Source organism: Balearica regulorum, chromosome 2 (genome assembly GCF_011004875.1).
Source record: "Balearica regulorum gibbericeps isolate bBalReg1 chromosome 2, bBalReg1.pri, whole genome shotgun sequence".
NCBI classification, from domain to species: domain Eukaryota; kingdom Metazoa; phylum Chordata; class Aves; order Gruiformes; family Gruidae; genus Balearica; species Balearica regulorum.
This window is the reverse complement of record NC_046185.1, coordinates 100,249,303-100,268,074: the sequence shown is the minus strand read 5'-3', so window position 1 is coordinate 100,268,074 and position 18,772 is coordinate 100,249,303. Positions and strand designations below refer to the sequence as shown.

The 18,772-nt window shown below is 37.6% G+C and overlaps 1 protein-coding gene across 5 annotated transcripts in view; it reads left to right on the top strand.

The window, feature by feature from the left end:
- The window catches only part of KIF13A (kinesin family member 13A), a 120,035-nt gene that overhangs the window by 54,533 nt on the left and 46,730 nt on the right, over window positions 1-18,772 (top strand). For 4 of the 5 annotated variants that reach the window (XM_075745141.1, XM_075745137.1, XM_075745136.1 and 1 more), the window contains exons 5-11: window positions 8,998-9,090; window positions 9,586-9,766; window positions 10,808-10,895; window positions 12,217-12,351; window positions 12,808-12,920; window positions 18,038-18,149; window positions 18,549-18,761. In XM_075745141.1, the coding sequence (XP_075601256.1) occupies window positions 8,998-9,090; window positions 9,586-9,766; window positions 10,808-10,895; window positions 12,217-12,351; window positions 12,808-12,920; window positions 18,038-18,149; window positions 18,549-18,761 (935 nt within the window). The remainder of the gene's footprint in view (window positions 1-8,997; window positions 9,091-9,585; window positions 9,767-10,807; window positions 10,896-12,216; window positions 12,352-12,807; window positions 12,921-18,037; window positions 18,150-18,548; window positions 18,762-18,772) is intronic. The other variant, XM_075745140.1, reaches the window with a different exon arrangement.

Below are 18,772 nucleotides of genomic sequence, written 5' to 3'. Positions count from 1 at the left end.
TTCAGGTCTTTCAAGTCATTCATACTCTGATTGTTCAGATCCCTCATGTTTTTCAGTGATTAGTTTAATGACTCCTTCCTTCCAAAAGCTGGATAATCCAGGCGAGATTGTAGTTAGTTTTTTGATAACTGGATTTGTGTATTAGCATATTCATACTTTATAAGAGGACTTGTTTTGATAGAGACGGCTCTGAACGCTGGGATTTCAAGGCTGTGATCCATGGAAAGGAGAAAAAAGTTTTTTCGATTTAAATGTTCATATTATGAAGTTTTGTGGCCCATAAGACATTTTGAAGCTTAATAGGGTTAATTAGCTCAAAGTTTGAGATCAGTGGTCTAATAAATGAACTGTCATATACTTGTGTTAAAATATATCTCCTGACTGCTGTAGCCCCTGGTATCAAATCCCAAATCTTAGGGATTGCACATGATCATAGATTCCACTGTATTTCTTACTTCCCTGAGCAAAGATAGGTTTCTTCAGGAAAAAAGTTCTGCATCTGTTAGTCTTTCAATAACTGTTTGCACTGCACAGTATTCATAGCTTTAGCTGGTTGGGCCATTGGAGCACACAGCACCTCCTTTTGTGCCTGCATCCCTCCGTTTCCTTTGAAAGGAAGGAGGTGATGGTACACACCCAGGTCTTGGCACCATGTGCAAGTAGGAACTGCACCTGCTGGGTGCACCATGGTGCTAACCCGCTTGTAGAGAAGAGATAAACCAGAGAAACACCCCTAACCAGTTAAACTTGTTTCTGTCTTGGGTTAACCCATCTCCAGGTGAATTCAGTGAAGTTCTAGCTCTATTTATTTTTAATTTGAGTTAAAACTTGATTTCTCTAGACTCTTTCAGAAGTTGTCATTGAATTATTCTTATCTAAGAATTGAAGTTTTATTATCTGTATGCAGATGAACCTCTTGTCAGAGTGGACTCTAGAAAGCTGCCACCCACATCTCACGTTTTCTTACTGGCCAGAAAGCTGTAATGTGTTTTTTTGCCCATTCCAGATAGCGTTCCTGCCTGGGGAAAAAACCCAACAAAACCAACCAAACTGTTTTCCTTGGGTTTTTTTTCTTTTTTTTTTCTCTTAGAAATATGATAAGAATGTGAACTTCAAGACTTGCATATAAAAAACAATGGTTTCACTGATGATTTTTTTTTTTTAATAGTCTTGAAGTTAACTTCCAACCCTCATGTTCTAGAATGTAATGAATTGGGCAGAATATCAAAAGTAAAAAAAAAAAACCAAAAAAAAAACCTTTCAGGCCCAAGTTACTGGGTTGTTGGCTTGTTCACTTGCTTGTGTATGAGCTGATACTATCTAGTACTAAAGTAGCGTTTCTTGTTTTAAAGCCAACAAACCAAATGCTGAAATGGCAAGATTTCAGATTTTATATATTTTTAGCATTAAGGTGCCCTAAGTCTTTTTCACAGCTTGGCCTAAATGTACTAAACAAAAAAAAAATAACTGCTTTTGTTGGGGTTTTTAATAATTCCTTTGCCTCATGGAACAACCCTCCGTTGTTCAAGGCACCTTGCAAATATACATGTTGTCTATGTCCAGAGATCATACCAGAGACTGTTACAGAATTAACAAGCTTAAGACTCCAAACAAGCCACCTGCCAGGCTGAGTTTTTGAACTAAACTGTAATTTCTTGGTTAGACACTGGACTACAGAAGGGATGCTGATCTTGAAGCTAGACAGATATGTTAAATACTCCCTGCCTGGAGTAACTGTGTGGACGTGTAAGTTTAATGTCATTGGCAAGAGCAATGATTAGTTGCACAATTAAAAGGAAATACGTATAAAGCTTGAAGGCGAAGTCCAGAGTGCTTGTTAGTGTAAGTAATATATAAGCTTCAAGCTTAAGTAAAATTCTTGAAATAAAAAAGGTATATGAGACAAATTTAGTTGAAAAAAACCTTTTATCTGCATCACAGAAATACAGTTGGAAGGTTTAACAAGAGATTCTCAAGTACTAGGCTACTCTGTCATGGTGCTCTGTGCAAAACCAAAACATGCTCATCTTTCATTCTGTTGAATAGATCTGTGTATATCATACTATATTAAAGATTTTGTCAGTTGACATGGGACATCAGAAAAGCCATGAAATGGTGTGCACCACAGACAACATACATCCGAATTCTGTGTTGACTTATGCGGATAACCCTTCCGTGTTGGTTTTTTTTTTTTTTTTTTTAATGTCAACAAAACCAAAGTTTTTACTCTTCTGGAAATGCACCTTTGTTACAGGATCCTTAAGGCTATCATATGTTGATTATAGGCTGCTTTTGTATTTCACTTTGATCCACAATACTACTGGCACTTATTAATATTGTTTGCATAAGAGCAAGATTCTTGTTTGGATAAACTTAATCACATGGGTAATTGGTAACAATTCTCAGGCTGTGGGGGAGCAGGGCTGACCCTGAAATGGCATTAGCCATCTCTTTCTCTTATCTCACAGAATGAGTTTAGTGTATTTTAATCTTTTTTTGGCTGAAGTTAAGGCTTATTTTGTATGGACTAATTTTCTTTCGGAACTCCTATTCAGGGTAGTACAATGGATCTTATTCCAATTTGAAAGTTACCTTCTCTTTCCAGCATTTGAAAATACTGGGATTGTTGCTATGAAGGCCTAATGCTGTGTATTTAGGTTCTAACATATTTCAGTAACCTGGCACTAAATTATATACGTATATAAATTAATACAAGGCACTAAACTACCTTTTTTTTTTTCCCCCTAAATAATCATGGTATAGAAGTAGGCTGCTGGTAGCAGAATTTCTTTTTAGCAATTTTTTTCCACTGAAGTGGAAATTGGGTTCTAAATTTGAAGATGATCCAGATATTTGAAGATATCACTAACGTAAATAGTGAAGATTACCTTCACATGAGGAAAAACATCTAGAGAGAGCATCTTTGCAGCTGTCCTTGCAGGACTGTATCTCTCATTAAGACAGGGACTGGAGCACAGAAGAGGAATAAGCTCTTTCACAAGACCTTTGTGGAAGAGGTGCTTTGGTTTCAGATACTGCAAGAGATGGAGACTTCTTTAACAACTTGATATCCCAGCTTAGAGATCGCAAGATGCAGAACCTCCTCTGAATTGCTGTTAAGACTGAAAATGAAGTGTCAGTGTTTTTTGTTTTAATCCAACCGATTAGCAGGTAGAGGATTGCTCTGAATACTGCAACTGTGTGTTTCCAAACAATATGTGGCTGCATTGTTCCAAGCAAGGAATGGTTACAAACCTCTGGGTTTGTGCTGATCATCACGTGGTAGCTCATGCGCCTTTTTTCTGATAATTTAATTCTGAAAGACATAGTTGGGTATTTGACAAGTATATGAGCCTCTTATCTGAAAGGAAAAAAAATAACCAAAAATGGATCAATGAAATAGATTTTTGAGAAAGGAGGGGAATTTTGTTATAGGACAGAATGAATTTGCCTTGATCTGGAAAAGGGATAAGCTTTGCCTGGCAGGCTATAGGAGAGAAGTTTTGAGAATATGCAAAATAGCATTTTATTACTGCTCGTTTCTTGACTTGAATGGGTCAAGAGTCAGTTCGTGGATAAGGACACACCTGCTTGCCTTGAAAAGCTCACAGACACCAATAACAGCTCAGCATTTTGGTGAAGGGGAGGACACAGAAATTCTCAGCGACAAGAACAAAGAATTCTTTTTACAAGCCTAGACAACAGTAAGACCCTATTGAATTCTACAGTGAAGTGGATTTTTAAAAGGAAGGAAAGGAACTCTTTAGTTTAGGAAGGATTGAAGAGATGGCATAAATACCTACCGTAGCACTTGGGCAGGCCCATTCCAAGGACCTCAGGCTGTATTGACTTGACTGTGGATTTTTCTTAAACCCCCTAAACTGCATCACATTTTTGGACTGAAATTTCAGATCTGTGTTTCTGCAGGCCGCATTGTCCTGAGAGGCTAAACACCTGACTTTGGGCTAAACTTTAATTTCATATGAAATACATACTACTGCTTTTCCAGCAGCTGTTTTAAAAGGAAACAAACCAGGCAAGTGGCTTGAAGAACTGTACACTTCTGCCCTTGTGAATGATAGTAAATTGTGGATTTTTAGCAGACAGGAGTGTCTGTAGTTCAGGCCTACCCACTTAAGCTGTAAAGTGGGAGAAACCTATCCCTGTCTTACCGTTCCCTTGATTTTTTTACTTTTTTAAGAGGAGACTCTACATAGTATGTAGGACTTAATTTTGTGTCACACAGCTGACAACTGACCTGTACATTTTTGAGGAAACTTAATTATTCAGTATGATCTTAGTACCGTATGGGTACACTTAAAATGTAGATGTTGCGGCACCTAACTTGAAGCACTCAAGACCTTTTAGTGGTTTAAAGATTTGAATTTTAAAGACTCCAATGCTTTATCAGTTCTGTAGTGTTAGGCTGCAGTAGTTAAATGATGCTCACTCTTATGTTTTTAGGTTTTAAGGTGAACCATTGACATCTTTTTTCCAGTTTTAGAGAGATTCTTTAAAAACTGTTATCTACTAGAGCTTTTAATAATTCTGATCTTCGCAGATAAAGTTTTATTTTAACCGTTACATCATGGAACCAACTGCAATTTATTGTTGTCAAGATTTGCTTGTTAAAATGTTCTGAGTTAGAGATTAAGCCATAAAGAGACTTGAATTTTCAGTGCTGCACATAACAAGTTATTGTTTGGTTCTAGCTATTTTTGCCATGTAAAGGAGGGGGTTCAGGAACAGCAGCGATGTGTCATAGCGTTGCAGTCATGACCTGGCTGAATGATTCTGTGCTAATAGGAGACAAGTATCCCTATTTCAGATCAATGAGTCGTTGTCAACTAGAAATACTAGACATCTGGAAACCAGACACTGAAACTAGTTTTTGTTACAGTGTGTCTTGAATGTGTTTGTCCCTAAATGAGCAGATCTTAGGAAAGACTATACTGTTAACTGCCTTTTTTTTAAAAAGGAGTTTTGGAAAGGGTGTGGCCCTTTTTCCTCCCCTCCCTTTTCTTCCCTCTGCTGTCTGTCACCAGTGTAGCGAACTGCGAACGTATAAACTGTATTTTAAATGTCACTGGCTTAATTTTGCGGATTGTGAGAAGAGGTCCTAGGGTTCCTCTGCAATGTGTAGGTTTCCCTAGGAATGCTGTCAAAGTGGGTCTTCCTGTCAGGGCTTCAGAAACTATAAGGGAGTGATTTGGAGGAAGAGAAGGGGAAAAAGCATAGAGATACAAAAAATAATGCTTAAATATCTCATTCTGAAAATGGTATGTGTTGTAATATTTTTGCATGTCATGGTATTGACTTATCTTTGTGTTTTCAGGGACTTTTAATTATCTTACGTATTTTCTGAATTTAAATATTCTAATAATTCATACTGGCTCAGAGATTCCATGTTAGACTTTCATGTACAGTTCTTCGGGCAGATAATACAAAAATTTTATTTTAGAATTAATAGTAATTTAATAGCCATTATTAACACATGCAGTGCCATACTTTGCTACTTTTGTTTTATATTTTTGCCATTGAAATACGTAGCCATTTCAGAAGGTAGAGAACATGTGAAAAAACTTTTTAGCTTCAAAGTGTCATACTAAATGCCCTTGATACATGGTAATGGCACAAGCATTTGAAAGTTCCAGGAATTTAAGTAGGTTAAAATGTAAATCTGAGAGGAGCATGGGTTTCCTTTAGCTTTCAGATAAGTCACAGATACCATTTTGAATGCTGAAATCTTCAATATCTTTAGTATGGTTATTTCTAAAAGGAGAGATGTTTATTATCTTAGTTTATGTGTTTATGGAAGAAAGTATGAGCGTGTCAGAGTTCTGAACATGTGAAAGTACTCAGTCCTAAGAGCTGATGGGAAGATTCTTGGGTCAGTTTCCTGTTGGAAGTGGCCTCCTGAGATACTGAGTGTTATTCATTTGATCTTTCTTAGATTTTTTTTTTCTCTACTGTTGGTATCAGGCTTGCAGTTATGCTTGTCAAAATGTACAAATTGTGTCTTGAAGCTACGAAGACACTTACAGCTGTCTGGTGAAAGTGGAAAAGATTTTTGTATTGTCTTGATGTTGCTTTCCACTACATCTTCAGAACTGAGTGGGCATCCACCAGTGTTTCTCAGGTTTCGATTAGCAGAGCATCCCTAATGCTGGTTAACAGGGTCTGCTTTGCAGCATTCAGAACACTGCCACATGGGCCTTAACCAGAGTTACAGAGCATCCAGCAACACTGTCTGATAATCTTTCTCACCGCCTGATTCCAGGTCAACAGTTTTGCTCCTTAAAGTAGAGGAAACAAGATTATTTAGACTGTGTTCTGCAAGAAAAAAATCACCAGACTTTGCTCCATTTTCCTCAAAGGGATGAGCAGACAGGTGTAGGGGAAATTTTTTTTTTTCTGTATTTCTCTGTTTTTCTGTAAATAAAGTTAGAATAGAGTTAAAACCCCTGCTTACCTCTTTAAACACCAGGTATCTGTGGAAGAAAAGTCCTGTAAATAAGCAAAAGTATTAATTGCAGGTGATATAGGTGTATTTAGCAAAACAAAAATGCAGTAGTGTAGGCAGTGGAACTGCATTATTTCTTTTGATTGACCGTAAGTGCATGTAAACATAATTCTCTATAATACAGATTTTGCAATCGGTTTGGAAACCCACTAATAAAATTCGTGAGGGAAGCAGTGAGACTGCTTGATGAAAAATATCAAAACACCATGGTTGATATGCTGCTACCCTCAACGCTGCACTGCATTAGCAATGAGTAAAATACCCGTAATTGAAGTTTAATATCTTGTGTTCTTTTCTGTTAGTACACTTAAAAGCAAATTTTATTTTTTCCCATGATTATTCAACTAGTTACTACAAAGATCACTCTTTAATGACCCATTTGTCTATGTTTGTATTACTGAGCTCTTAAAAACTGTAATAAACCCACCATTTTAGAATTATGTGTCATGGCCTGATTGACTTTCAGATTTAGCATTGACCATTTGAAAATTAAATCTCTTCTGAAAAAAATAATCCAGCTTTGCCTGTGAAATTCAGACTGGGTTCCTTTCCTGATATTTAGCAGTAAGAGATTCTGTAGGTCATCTTATGCCTATCATGACTCTGCAGTTTTATAACACTGTGATAGCTGGTTCTTTCTTGGGAAACATGAGGGAGGTTACTGTTTTATTGCTGGTCAGAAGTGTATAATGAAAGTTTTTTTTTCCTTTTCTGACAAATGTTTTTACTCTCCACTCACAATCATTGTGGAATATATACGCTTTTTTCTCTTAATAATTATACTCAACTTCAACCTTTGCTTGATTTTGCGTTCTTGCTCAGCCAGATAGAGGCAGGGAGCCACTTACTGACATTTGGTAACTTCAAAATGTGCTCTCAGGACCTGTTTGGAAAGCAAATTTTTGTGTATTGTATGTTCTTGTTAAAATCTTCCACTGATACATTTTCTTCATTCATTTTTCAGTAGTTTAACATTGTCTATAGCAATTTCCAGATTATTGAATGGTGTGCTCTCAACATAGATATGAAATGACCAAATGATCATAAGTTGAATGAGAAGTGAATGAATGTGCATGGGGAAGGAGATGGAGCTATTCCAGAGTGCAGCAGATTCTCCTCTGGTTTTAATTGCTATATTTAACATTTCTGAACTGTGTTAATCCAAGGAGCAGTGACACTTTGAAATTTTAGAAATTCAACTGGAAAGATACAGAAAGACCATTTGATAGGGCATTGCTGCACTAGTTTTTCCTTTACAGCAGAAGAGAAATTAGGTTAAAGGAAAAATAAAAGTAATATACTACTTTTTATTCCTATTTACATGTCTGTAAATCGTTCCACAATCATTCTGCAGGTTGTTCTGCAGGAATTTTCTGGACTACTAGTTACTCAAGGATCATAGAACGTAAATTTTCTCATGCAATGTATAAATGTATAGCTAGACTTTTTTTTTTATGCCAGTATGTTCCATTTTGAGAACTAGGGAAGTCACTATTGCATCCACAGTACAAAATAATTTCTTGTAACTGACAACTGCTGAAACTAACTTACCAAAATGAGAGATGCAGCTGATCATAGCTGTTCAGAAAGTCACCAGCAGTGAATGTAAGTTGAAAACCAAACACCAGAAGGTGTACAAATACTGTCCTTAGCTCAGCTCTGCTTGTTTTGGCTGTATGCACAGCTGGTGTAATTCTCTGATCAGAACTCAAAGCAGACAACCCACTGAACCTCTTTGGGGTGTGCAAATTCTGGGCTTTCCTCTTGAAAAAAAAACCAAACCAACCATTATGCCTATTTTAATCTTCTATGTGTAAAAGATTGAAGCATATCTAAAATGTGCCTGGCACAGGCAGACAATTTTCAGACTATGAAATTCTGCAGTTTATGTTTCAAACTATGAATTTGCCAGAATATATCCTCAAACAGCTCTGTTGAAGTCTTACAGCCTCCTAATATGCACTTCCTTCCTGAATGTCATCGGAATGCTTTTATCTTGGTTTCAGCCTCACCTTGCTGTGGGGTGAATCGTAATAGTTTACAGTGAAACTTGAGGCCAGCTCCCAAGAGAACAACTGCTACTATTTCTAGCATGGTATTTGTTGTACCTCTAATACCCTAGTTCGCTGATGGGTTTCGTTGCAATTCTGTTTCAGAACTCCTTTGGGTATAGTTTGTAATTAAAGAATGTATATTAATTGCAAAATTTACACTTAAATAATACAAAATGTAGACATCTATGTTACTTTCTAAGCATTCAACTTACATGACACCTTTCGAAGAACTGCTGCCTTCGTAGCTGTTACACTAGTTTCAGGCGACAGTTTTGAACTTGTCACTCAGTTGTGCATGAAATCATTTTTGTTCATCAATGCAGTCAGTAGTAAAAATAATTTGCAAACCATTTTTTTCTTCTTCCCCTTTCAGTAAATTCTAGTCTGATATTCAGTTTAAAATAAATAATTATTTTCTAGGTCAAGAAGTGGTGTTCAAGTGCCTTGGAGAAGGAATTCTCGAAAAGGCCTTTCAGGGATATAACGCTTGTATTTTTGCCTATGGACAGACAGGTGAGTCTCCTGTGCTAAAGGGGAAGAACACTTCTTGTGTACATGGGAAGTGGGAAGAGCAAAACATAAATATTAAGCTAGATAATATTTAAAAATTGTATTTTGAAATAACATAATGTGAAATGTCAAACATTTGGCACAGCTGGTGACAGTGCAAAGTTCTTAAAGCAGCTCTGTAAGTTCCTAGCTACTACCTATTGGGGCCACTTTCAAAGCCTGAAAGGAGTAGTTCATACCAAAGGCTTTTGTGTTTGAGTGTGTTCAAAGGGGTCTCAAGTAATGGCCCTGCTGAAGGAAAGCTTTTAAGATAACTTCTCTTTTTGTTTACCTGTACGTTGTAGTCCAAAGAGCAAGCTATCTATCTGGAATAGAATGTCAAGCTGTTCTGATATGTGCTTCCGGAGGAATAAAGAGTATTAAAACATGTGCTTCATGAACACATGAGTAGCTCAGAAACTAGAGTCTAAAGCATTTTCTTCTCCTTTTTTCCTTTAGGTTCAGGAAAATCCTTTTCAATGATGGGCAATGCAGAGCAGCTGGGTCTGATCCCACGGCTCTGTTGTGCTTTATTTCAGAGAATCTCTGTGGAAGAAAATGAATCTCATACTTTTAAAGTTGAAGTGTCCTATATGGAAATCTACAATGAGAAAGTCAGAGATCTGCTTGACCCGAAAGGGTGAGTAGCTTCACTCTCCCTCACAGCTTTCCTTATTTTTCTCTGAAACTATAAAAGTAGAAATCACTTTTGGAAGTCCTTGAGAAGGTTTTTTCAGAATGTATGTTTATATGACTTCTTTATAAAGGCTTAGATACCAAACACTAGAAAGAAGACAGTATCTATGTATAGCTTGTATATGAAGTAGTAACTGGCAAGGATCAATTTAAATATTAGGATACCATCATAATGATGCAAACAAATACTGTGTGAAGTAGTTTACCACCAGAAATGAAGACTATGTACAAGTAAATTCAGGGGTATTTTTTGCCATATGATCCAGAATTTTCATCAGCTGGGAGTTTGAAGCTTATTTACAACTTGGTTCTCCTGGTTTAGATGTTGAACTTTTTGAATGTGGAAGAGTAACACCTCAGAATATACTCACGGCACGCTTTTTTCTGTTTTGTCTACACAAAAATACTGGTTAGACTTGGAGATGTAGTTTGATACATCTAAACTATATTTGTAGTTTGTAGTAGACAGGAGGTAGTTTGATAGTTTTTTGGGATTTTTTTGGCTGAATATTGATATATGTGGTATATATTTTGATTCTTGAATATAATTGCGCTAGGTGAAGAAGTACACAAGTTAGTTAAAAAGGTAGATTTGAGACTTACTTGATACATGTCAATAAAGCATGGAAAATGCAAGAAGAATTGAAGCTTTAGCAAATTGCTGGGGGGGAGGAGTTTTGGTTTCCTTTTGTGTCAGCATTCTTTCTGCCTAATAAGGCCTTTCGGGTTTTGTTCCAGCCACAAATCCTGGGGTGGGAGGATGCATTAAGAATAATCATGTATATAGATTAAAAATGGTTAGATTAGTTTGAGTCTTTATTGTTAATTTGAGTTAAAAATTATTCTGGAAGACTTTTTTCCTCCTGTTATAAGACATAAATTGACTTCCACTATATAGAAGATTCTTACAATTTCATACTGTAATTTTTGTTGTTCAATAAATTTCACGCTAGTGGTTATGCATAAAGTCTACTTTATTCCACAGGAGTCGACAGTCCCTTAAGGTTCGAGAGCACAAAGTGTTGGGACCATATGTAGATGGCCTGTCTCAGCTGGCTGTTACAAACTTTGAGGTAAATCTAAACCAATTACAAGTTTATAAATAACACCTATGTACATAAGCAGTAGGAATCTTATAAGAGATAAGCTAGTATCTATCAAAACATTTTGGTTCTTGAGTGTTTATGGTCTCTGGCAATCACAGAGATCTTCTCTAATGCTTCAGGAGTATTTATTTCATGTGAAAGCATTGGATTTGCCTTTACATTGGTTAAAAACGTAATAGTAGTATCTCTTTACAGTTTTCAATGCATACAGTAAACACCAAGAACACAATGTTTCCTTGACACGGGAAATATGAGGCTTCTGAAATAAAAATATTAGTCTTCCAGCATTAGTTCCTTTGATTTTTTTTGTTGTTGAATACGACCTCTTATTTTATATGGGTGTATTGCATGAGGACCTACAACAAGGCTTATATAATTAATAATTTAAATCATGACAGCATCTGAGCCTACTTGCGTTACCAAAACACATTCAAATAAATCAGTATTGTAGAAGCCAATGAACTACTGTAGCTACAATGGAAATAATTAAAGCAGTGCAGTTGTATGAATTGCGTAGGCCTTTCATTTTATGAGGAAGCTGATTTTGAAATGTTGGCTTTTAAAATATGTTCATTCTTTGTGTAGTTTTATGTGGGAACCATTTTGCTTTTTTATGGGGATTTTTATTTTTCTGAAGCATCTGTGTGTATTACAGAGTTATAAAAACTGCTTTTGCAGCTTTTGTGGTGAATTGCGTACTTTGAAAGCACACCTCCTTTGTTCAAATTCTAGGAAATTTTGTTCATATCTAGTTTTTGGCTGATGACTTTTATGAAGTTGTCTTGGAAGACTCAGCAAACATAGATCAGACTGGGCATAGTCGTCTTTGTTTTTACATATATGGGAACGTACAGGCTCCAAGTGAGGTAACCCTTTGAGCCAATTAAGTGAAGATAGTATTAGTGCAGCTCAGTAAAGAGACACGTTGTGTTCACTTGTGTAAGTAGATCTGTGCTGGCCTGATTTACTGGCATTAAACAATACGATTTGTAATGTGGATGTTACCAACATATTTCAGCAGCAGATAAGGAGGAAGTGCACTGAATGTAGTTGCTGCGTTTTTAAGCACAGCACTTAAAACAGAAATGTGATTTAACGTCGTTCTGTGGAATTCTATACCCTCTGTACCAATATATCTCAAAACGTGCGAAGAATTTTGTCATTACTTCTGCCTTCCCTTCTTCCTCTCTCCTACACGTACACAACCTTCCATCTAGATGGGGATTTTGTTCAGCAAGCGCAATACTTGCTTTTATCCTAGCATCATTTTTTACTCTTTTTGCTCTAGGATATTGAGTCACTGATGTCGGAGGGAAACAAATCACGAACAGTTGCTGCAACCAACATGAATGAAGAAAGCAGCCGCTCTCATGCTGTATTCAATATTATAGTGACTCAGACGCTTTATGACCTGCATTCTGGTGTATGTATTTCTGTTGGTTAATTTGTGAAGTTATGGTGAATTCTTCTTCTTCCCTTCTCCTCCACATACATGATCTGTTTAGCTGTGTTTCTACCTTTAATGCCATGGGGTCCAGTACTTAAAGTAATATTGGCAAGACCATAAGATTGAGAGAACCCTTGAAGAGTGAGGAAGCACACCAGATAAAGCAAACAGTTGGGTCACTTTTTAAGATTATATTGCCACCGTGAAACCTGTCTTAGGTCTTAACTGTTGCTGAAGTTGATATGTTTTAATGGCCTTCTCTGCCAGTAAGTTTATTGTTGTTACTACACAGCTGATTCTGGTTCATTAGTGCGTCAGCCCTTTCCTATAAAATATTATGAAGAACAGTGTTTCGTGGTACCAATGTCAGACATGTTAGCACTTTGTGCTGGTGTTTCTTAGCTATTGTTCTCCCATGTCCCATCTGTGCAGAATTCTGGAGAGAAGGTCAGCAAGGTCAGCCTGGTGGATTTGGCTGGGAGTGAGAGAGTGTCCAAAACAGGAGCTGCAGGAGAACGTCTGAAGGAAGGCAGCAACATAAACAAGTAAGATGTTGGCGTACGCAGGTTGCAAAGCTTAATCTTGTAAGAATCACTGTCGTTTTCTTGGCCTCCTCTCTTGGTGTGCTTGTCACAAGTCAATTCTTCTGACGAGGTCTATCATTTGCAGTTTGATGTGGCTCTTTCAGCTGCTCTGTGCTAAACACCATATGTTTCCTTACATTGGCATGGGGACCCTGATTCATACTTGACTCAGATGAGGGCTATATGGAAAAAGTGACAGCGCTGCTCTTTAATTAAGCATATACCTTTTGTGATTCATTCATACACCCTGTCCCCAGGCTCCTGTGTTTGTCTCATCATCTGCTCAAGGAAGAATGCAAAGTTGCAGAGTTGAATGGCTTTGTTCCAACATGTATTAAAATATGTAAGAGTATAATTCACAGTTTAAGAAAACCAGATCAGAATGAATCTGTGTTAGTTTAGCATTGCCTTGGGCATTTGTACTCAAGCAATGACAAGTTTCAAGGCACTTTTTTTACTGTAATTACTGTGTTACTGCCCAAAAGCAAGAATTTAGCACGCTATTACCACTGCCTTAAATACACTAATTTTCCTGGGAAAGTAAGAGTTTAACTGTTACATTAAAAGCTACTGCTTTTTCAATTTAATTTTAAAATGCTACAAAATGTTTTGGTATTTTAACTTAACAATGACAGCACAAAGTGTGTTTGAACAGCATTTGTACTTAAAATGATTTAAAATTACCTCTTTTTAGAGTTTGAACATGTTTGTTCTTTCTGGCTTAATTTCTAATCTGCTTTGTGTTTAATGCATCATATTGGTAGCCACGCTGGTGTAGTCCTTGTGCAACAAAATGATGTGGCTCTGTTTGCCTAATGGCAGGGTACCCCACAGGGTAAAGTTACTAGTTAAATTCAGATTGGTTTTACTAGAAACTGTGTGTTTGCATTTTGCATAAGCAAAGGGGAAATTAAATGTTTAATTCTTAGAGAAGAATTCAAATACCAGCTCTCCCACCAGCTATTAACAAATTGCAAGTGTAGCTGTAGATACAGAAAGACTTCCTATTTTTTCTATTAGGATGCTCACACTCAGTGTTAAAATTCTACAGTATCGATGCAGTAGGAGAAGGTTGTCTTGCCCACGCTGAACCTCTTTGACAATACAGGACTTCAGGTGCAAGCACCAAACTTTTCTGTAAAAGATATTTTAGAAGTGGACAGCTCTACATTTTCCCATCAACTAAATTATTATATGGTATGAATCTGTATTACTTAGTCCATTTATAAAGCATTCTCTATTTGAAATCTCTTTTGGAACTGGTAGGCAAAAGAGAATTCTTAGTGCTGTGCTTGGTGTCTTCTGTTAGATCTTTGTTGCTACTTGGAGCTTTAATGAAGTCTGACTCTTACTGGAAGTCTCAAAATTTGTATACATGTTTTATCAGACTAGTTCTTCAGAGAACATTGTACACAATCTTCATTTGGATGTGATGCACCTTACTTACTAGGTAAAGGCAATAATCTTTTCTGGAGTGATACAGTATACTTAAACCATATACCTTACTATGTCAGCTCCTTTTTAAATTTTTTTTTTAATTCTTTTATTAAAAAGCAGTAAATAGAGTTGGTAGCATGCACTGTGTTTAATAGGATCAAAAATTGAGCTGCTGAAATTACCTGGCAATTAAATTTACTGCTTGCACTATGTTTCATTGCCTTGAAGAAGAATGTGGAAATAACATACCCATTCTGCATTTACAAGGCAGGGAAAATGCACACTCATCTGTGCGTACCAAAACTAAGTAGTATGACATTCAGTCTCCGCAGGTTTCTCTGCTCTTTGTTTTCTGTATGAAACCTGGCTAGGGCTCTGGTAGCTGCTGCTTCCATCCCACAACTCATTCTGTTGTAAATGCTCTTTCCTATCGTGGGTCAGCGTGTTGCAGAGGGGAGGTGACAGATCGCTCTCCCACTTCCTGAAAAAACAGAGAGTTGTGTCATTTTGTTAACATCTTCATAAAGTTGTAATAAAGATTACTTCTGTTTTTCTCAGACCTGATACAGAGTTGCCGTGGTGAAGGTGCTGGATGTCTGCTCTTTATTATCCGGGTTTTTGGGGGACTTGCCATACCTCACAGGAAAGCTGGATGTGCTGGTTCCTCCCCAGGATGTGCTAATTCCCATACCTAGCGTAGAAATTCAGGTGCTTAACAACTCTTTGTGGTGTAGTCAAAGAATTTCTAGAATACAGTAGTACGAGGAAGCAGAATAAACAAGCTGTCAATTAGTGGCTAAGAAAAATACTTTCTGTGACCAGTCTGCAATTTTAACTCTGATTAGTAAAATCATAGCTGTTGTCATTTTAACTTGAGAACGCAAAAAGAAGCCTTTAAAATATAGGCGGCGGGGCGGAAGGAATGGGTTGGGACAGGTCTGGCTCCAAGCTGATTTTTAGGGAGGTTTTTTTCTATTCAGAGTTAACTAATAGAAAGGTGGTTTCTGCTCATTGAAGAATTTGGCTGTAAGTTGTACAGAAGTAGCTTGAATGGGTAGCATTTAGGGACAGAGGTGTTCCTGCGGAGAGGAACCACCACTTCCCTCCAAATGCCACTGAGCTTCCCTGCCACCCACTAGCAAGGGCAGCCTGGTCATGCCTGAGGAACAGGAACGAGGAGAACAGAAATTGTGCAGAAATGGCTCATGCCCTTGCACCACGTAAGTTCAGTCTGCTGCTTCTGAACTGCCTCAGACTGCTGTGTGCTACAGGCTTAGGTTGATTCATTGTGTAAGTAGTGTGAGATAGGATCAAGGTAATGATGGATCTCTGATGAATCATTTAGCGTGAAGGAAAGCAGCTGATGAGTCCTGTAATTATTTTGTTGGGCAGCCATTTCTTTTACTGCTTTCCTTAAAGTCTTTAAACAGCTTTGCATTAGAAATCTCAAGCAGAATGCATAAATGACTCCAGTTTGGATGTTATTGCAGATGTTAACAGTCTTAAAATCAGTATTTATAAGGAGCAGAAATATTACCACATCTTTGAATCCTGTGCTAATAAACTGTAGCTTATAATTTCCTGTTCATTAAAATACAGTGCCTATAACTCGAATTGGTGTTGCAGCCCTGTTGTGAAATAGTTTTCAGTGATAGGCCTTTGTGAATCCCGGTTCTTCCCATCCCCCTTCTGAGTGTCCTTTTCTTCCCCCTCCCTCAGTTTTTTGCTTTGGTTTTCACATTTCCCCTCGTTTAAAGAGGGAAAGAGGAATCGGAGGACAATAGATCAGGGTGATTTTTTTAACTTTATGCTCCTTGAAGATGGACTCCATCGGGATTATGCTGGTGGTACTTTTCAGTTGTGCTGTAGGAGGTTGCTATGGAGCAACATCAGCATCCTACTGTTTGTTCTCGCATGTTTAGCACGCTGTCATCTCTGTCTGAGACCAGAGATTGGAGGCAAGAACCAATTCTCCCTCCCTCATCTTCCCCCCCACAAGCTTTCAGACATTGTTAAGCTTTTGTTTAGGTCAAAACCTAAAACTGTCCTTTTTTCTGTGAATTTTTCAGAGGTGAGTTGGAAAGTTACCGTATAGACAAATTTACAAAATAGGGTGCTCTCTTGGGAGATCAGATTGCCTACCCTCTCCTTAAATTTCTTTTTCTTCTAATTTTGCTTTCGGGGGGGTATGCTATATCTCTATACCACTTTGTGCTATATGCAGTATGGGACGTATTTTGTGACATATGTAATGGTTCTTGTTACCTTACCTTCAGATGTCTTCCTTGAAATAGTCTTCTGCCGTTTTTTGTCACTTTCTAAATGTTATCTCTGAACCACTGGTGGTTTCCAGGAGTACTAAGGCCTTGTTACAAATACTGTGCAAACACTGCCTATCAACTAAAATAATACTACTTCTTTGAAAAGAAAACTCAAAAGGATGGAGTGGAACAGTACAATTAAAGATGTATTTGACTATCTAATTGCAATGCTGCTGAAATTTTCCTTGCTAGTTATAAAGAGTAGCTATATAATTGGGTGTGAGTATGACGGACCAATATGCTCTTGGGCTTCAGCACTGTCTGTTTTAAAACCCTTTAGGCATCTGTTTAATGTTCTCAGGCTCCTGAACCAGCTCATTATCTTAAACATACTCACCCCAAGAGCACCGATGTCACTTAAAATTTACACAGGGTTGTATAACAATTGGATTACATAATGCACATAGATTGCTAATACAGTTACCCCGGTGGGTAGGAGTGGTACATGTACCAAAATGAATGAGTTATCTGTATTTTCTTCACGATTCTAGAGTGGTGTTTGGGATGTGGCTGTCTGCTAAGCAATTTGGGGGCTTTTCTCTTTCATGCTTGTGCAACATTTTTGTAACTGGGAGATTGTTTGGTCTGTTCCCCCCACAAGAAGCTACTGAGGCTCCACCTCAATTATGTCAACCCATTTGTCAAGGAACCTCTTAATCATTTTTTTCTGATGGGCAGTCTTCCATTGTTTTGTGATGGGTGATTAGTTACTGGTTCACCAGGCAGACTAGTTCTCCTGGGACACAGCTTGCTTTGTCTTGAGTATGCCTCCTTACAGCTTCAGAATTTTTCAGTTTTAGTCTGTTGTTGAGCCAGTGCTCTTAAATTATTGTTCCTAGAGACAGGGGATTCTTGCTGTGCTGCCAATGTTGACTCTTAACATCATTGTGAGATAGCATCCAAGATAGAAAGATTTTTAGTCTCTGAGAAAAGGTAGATACCAAAGGCAGTGATTCTCCATGTACTGAAGCACTCCTTTACACTTTTCAAACTATTTAAAATACCCGAATATTTCAACTTAGTCTCAGTCTTCCTGGAACTTGGTCTTAGTACTAGATCAGATGAAACACTGTAGATATCAATCTTTTTCTTCCAAAGATGTAACTTTAATAAATACATTGCCCTGTTTGGAGCAGGGCAATGGGCTAGCTGATCTCCTGTGGTGGTTTCCAACTTAAATTATTCTGTGATGTTTTAAAAATTGGATGTGAAGTTCTGCAGAGCACAAATTAAACTCTCTAGCAAATCCCCTTTTCTGTGTGTAATTAAATCTACATTTGCAATATGTGTAAAAGCTGTTCTACTGTGTTGCATTTACAGATCACTTTCAACGCTGGGCTTGGTTATATCATCACTCGCTGACCAAGCAGCAGGGAAGGGGAAAAACAAGTTTGTGCCTTACAGAGACTCTGTACTCACTTGGCTTCTCAAGGTAATTAATATTTTCTGTTCACCCTGTTTACAAGATGTCAGCTTAAAAATGTGGAGGATCATTGTAGCATACATCTGTGTACATGAACTTCTTATCTATTTTTTTGAAGAAATGAGCTAGGGAGCTCTCATAGCTTTAAGTTGTTCCAAGTAACATGGACAGCTAAGCGTATCTTGTGTTACTTCTATGTAAAGTCCTATTTGGCTATTTTCAGTTACAGTGGACTCAAAGCTTATGGAGGTGGCTGGAAATGTTTATGGATCATATGGGTTAGTTTGCATCCAGAGTACCTTTCAGTGTCTAAATAGCAAGCTTTGTATTTTAAGTAGCTTTGTAAAGACATTGTATAGTCTCAGTACAATTTTTAACCCTCAAACTTTCCGTGGATGTGCTCTATAGGACAACTTGGGAGGAAACAGCCAAACTGCCATGATAGCCACAATTAGTCCAGCAGCAGACAACTATGAAGAAACACTCTCTACTCTGAGATACGCAGACAGAGCCAAAAGGATAGTTAATCATGCTGTGGTGAATGAAGATCCAAATGCTAGGGTCATCAGAGAATTACGTGAAGAAGTTGAAAAACTGAAAGAACAGCTCTCGCAAGCTGAGGTAACAGAATT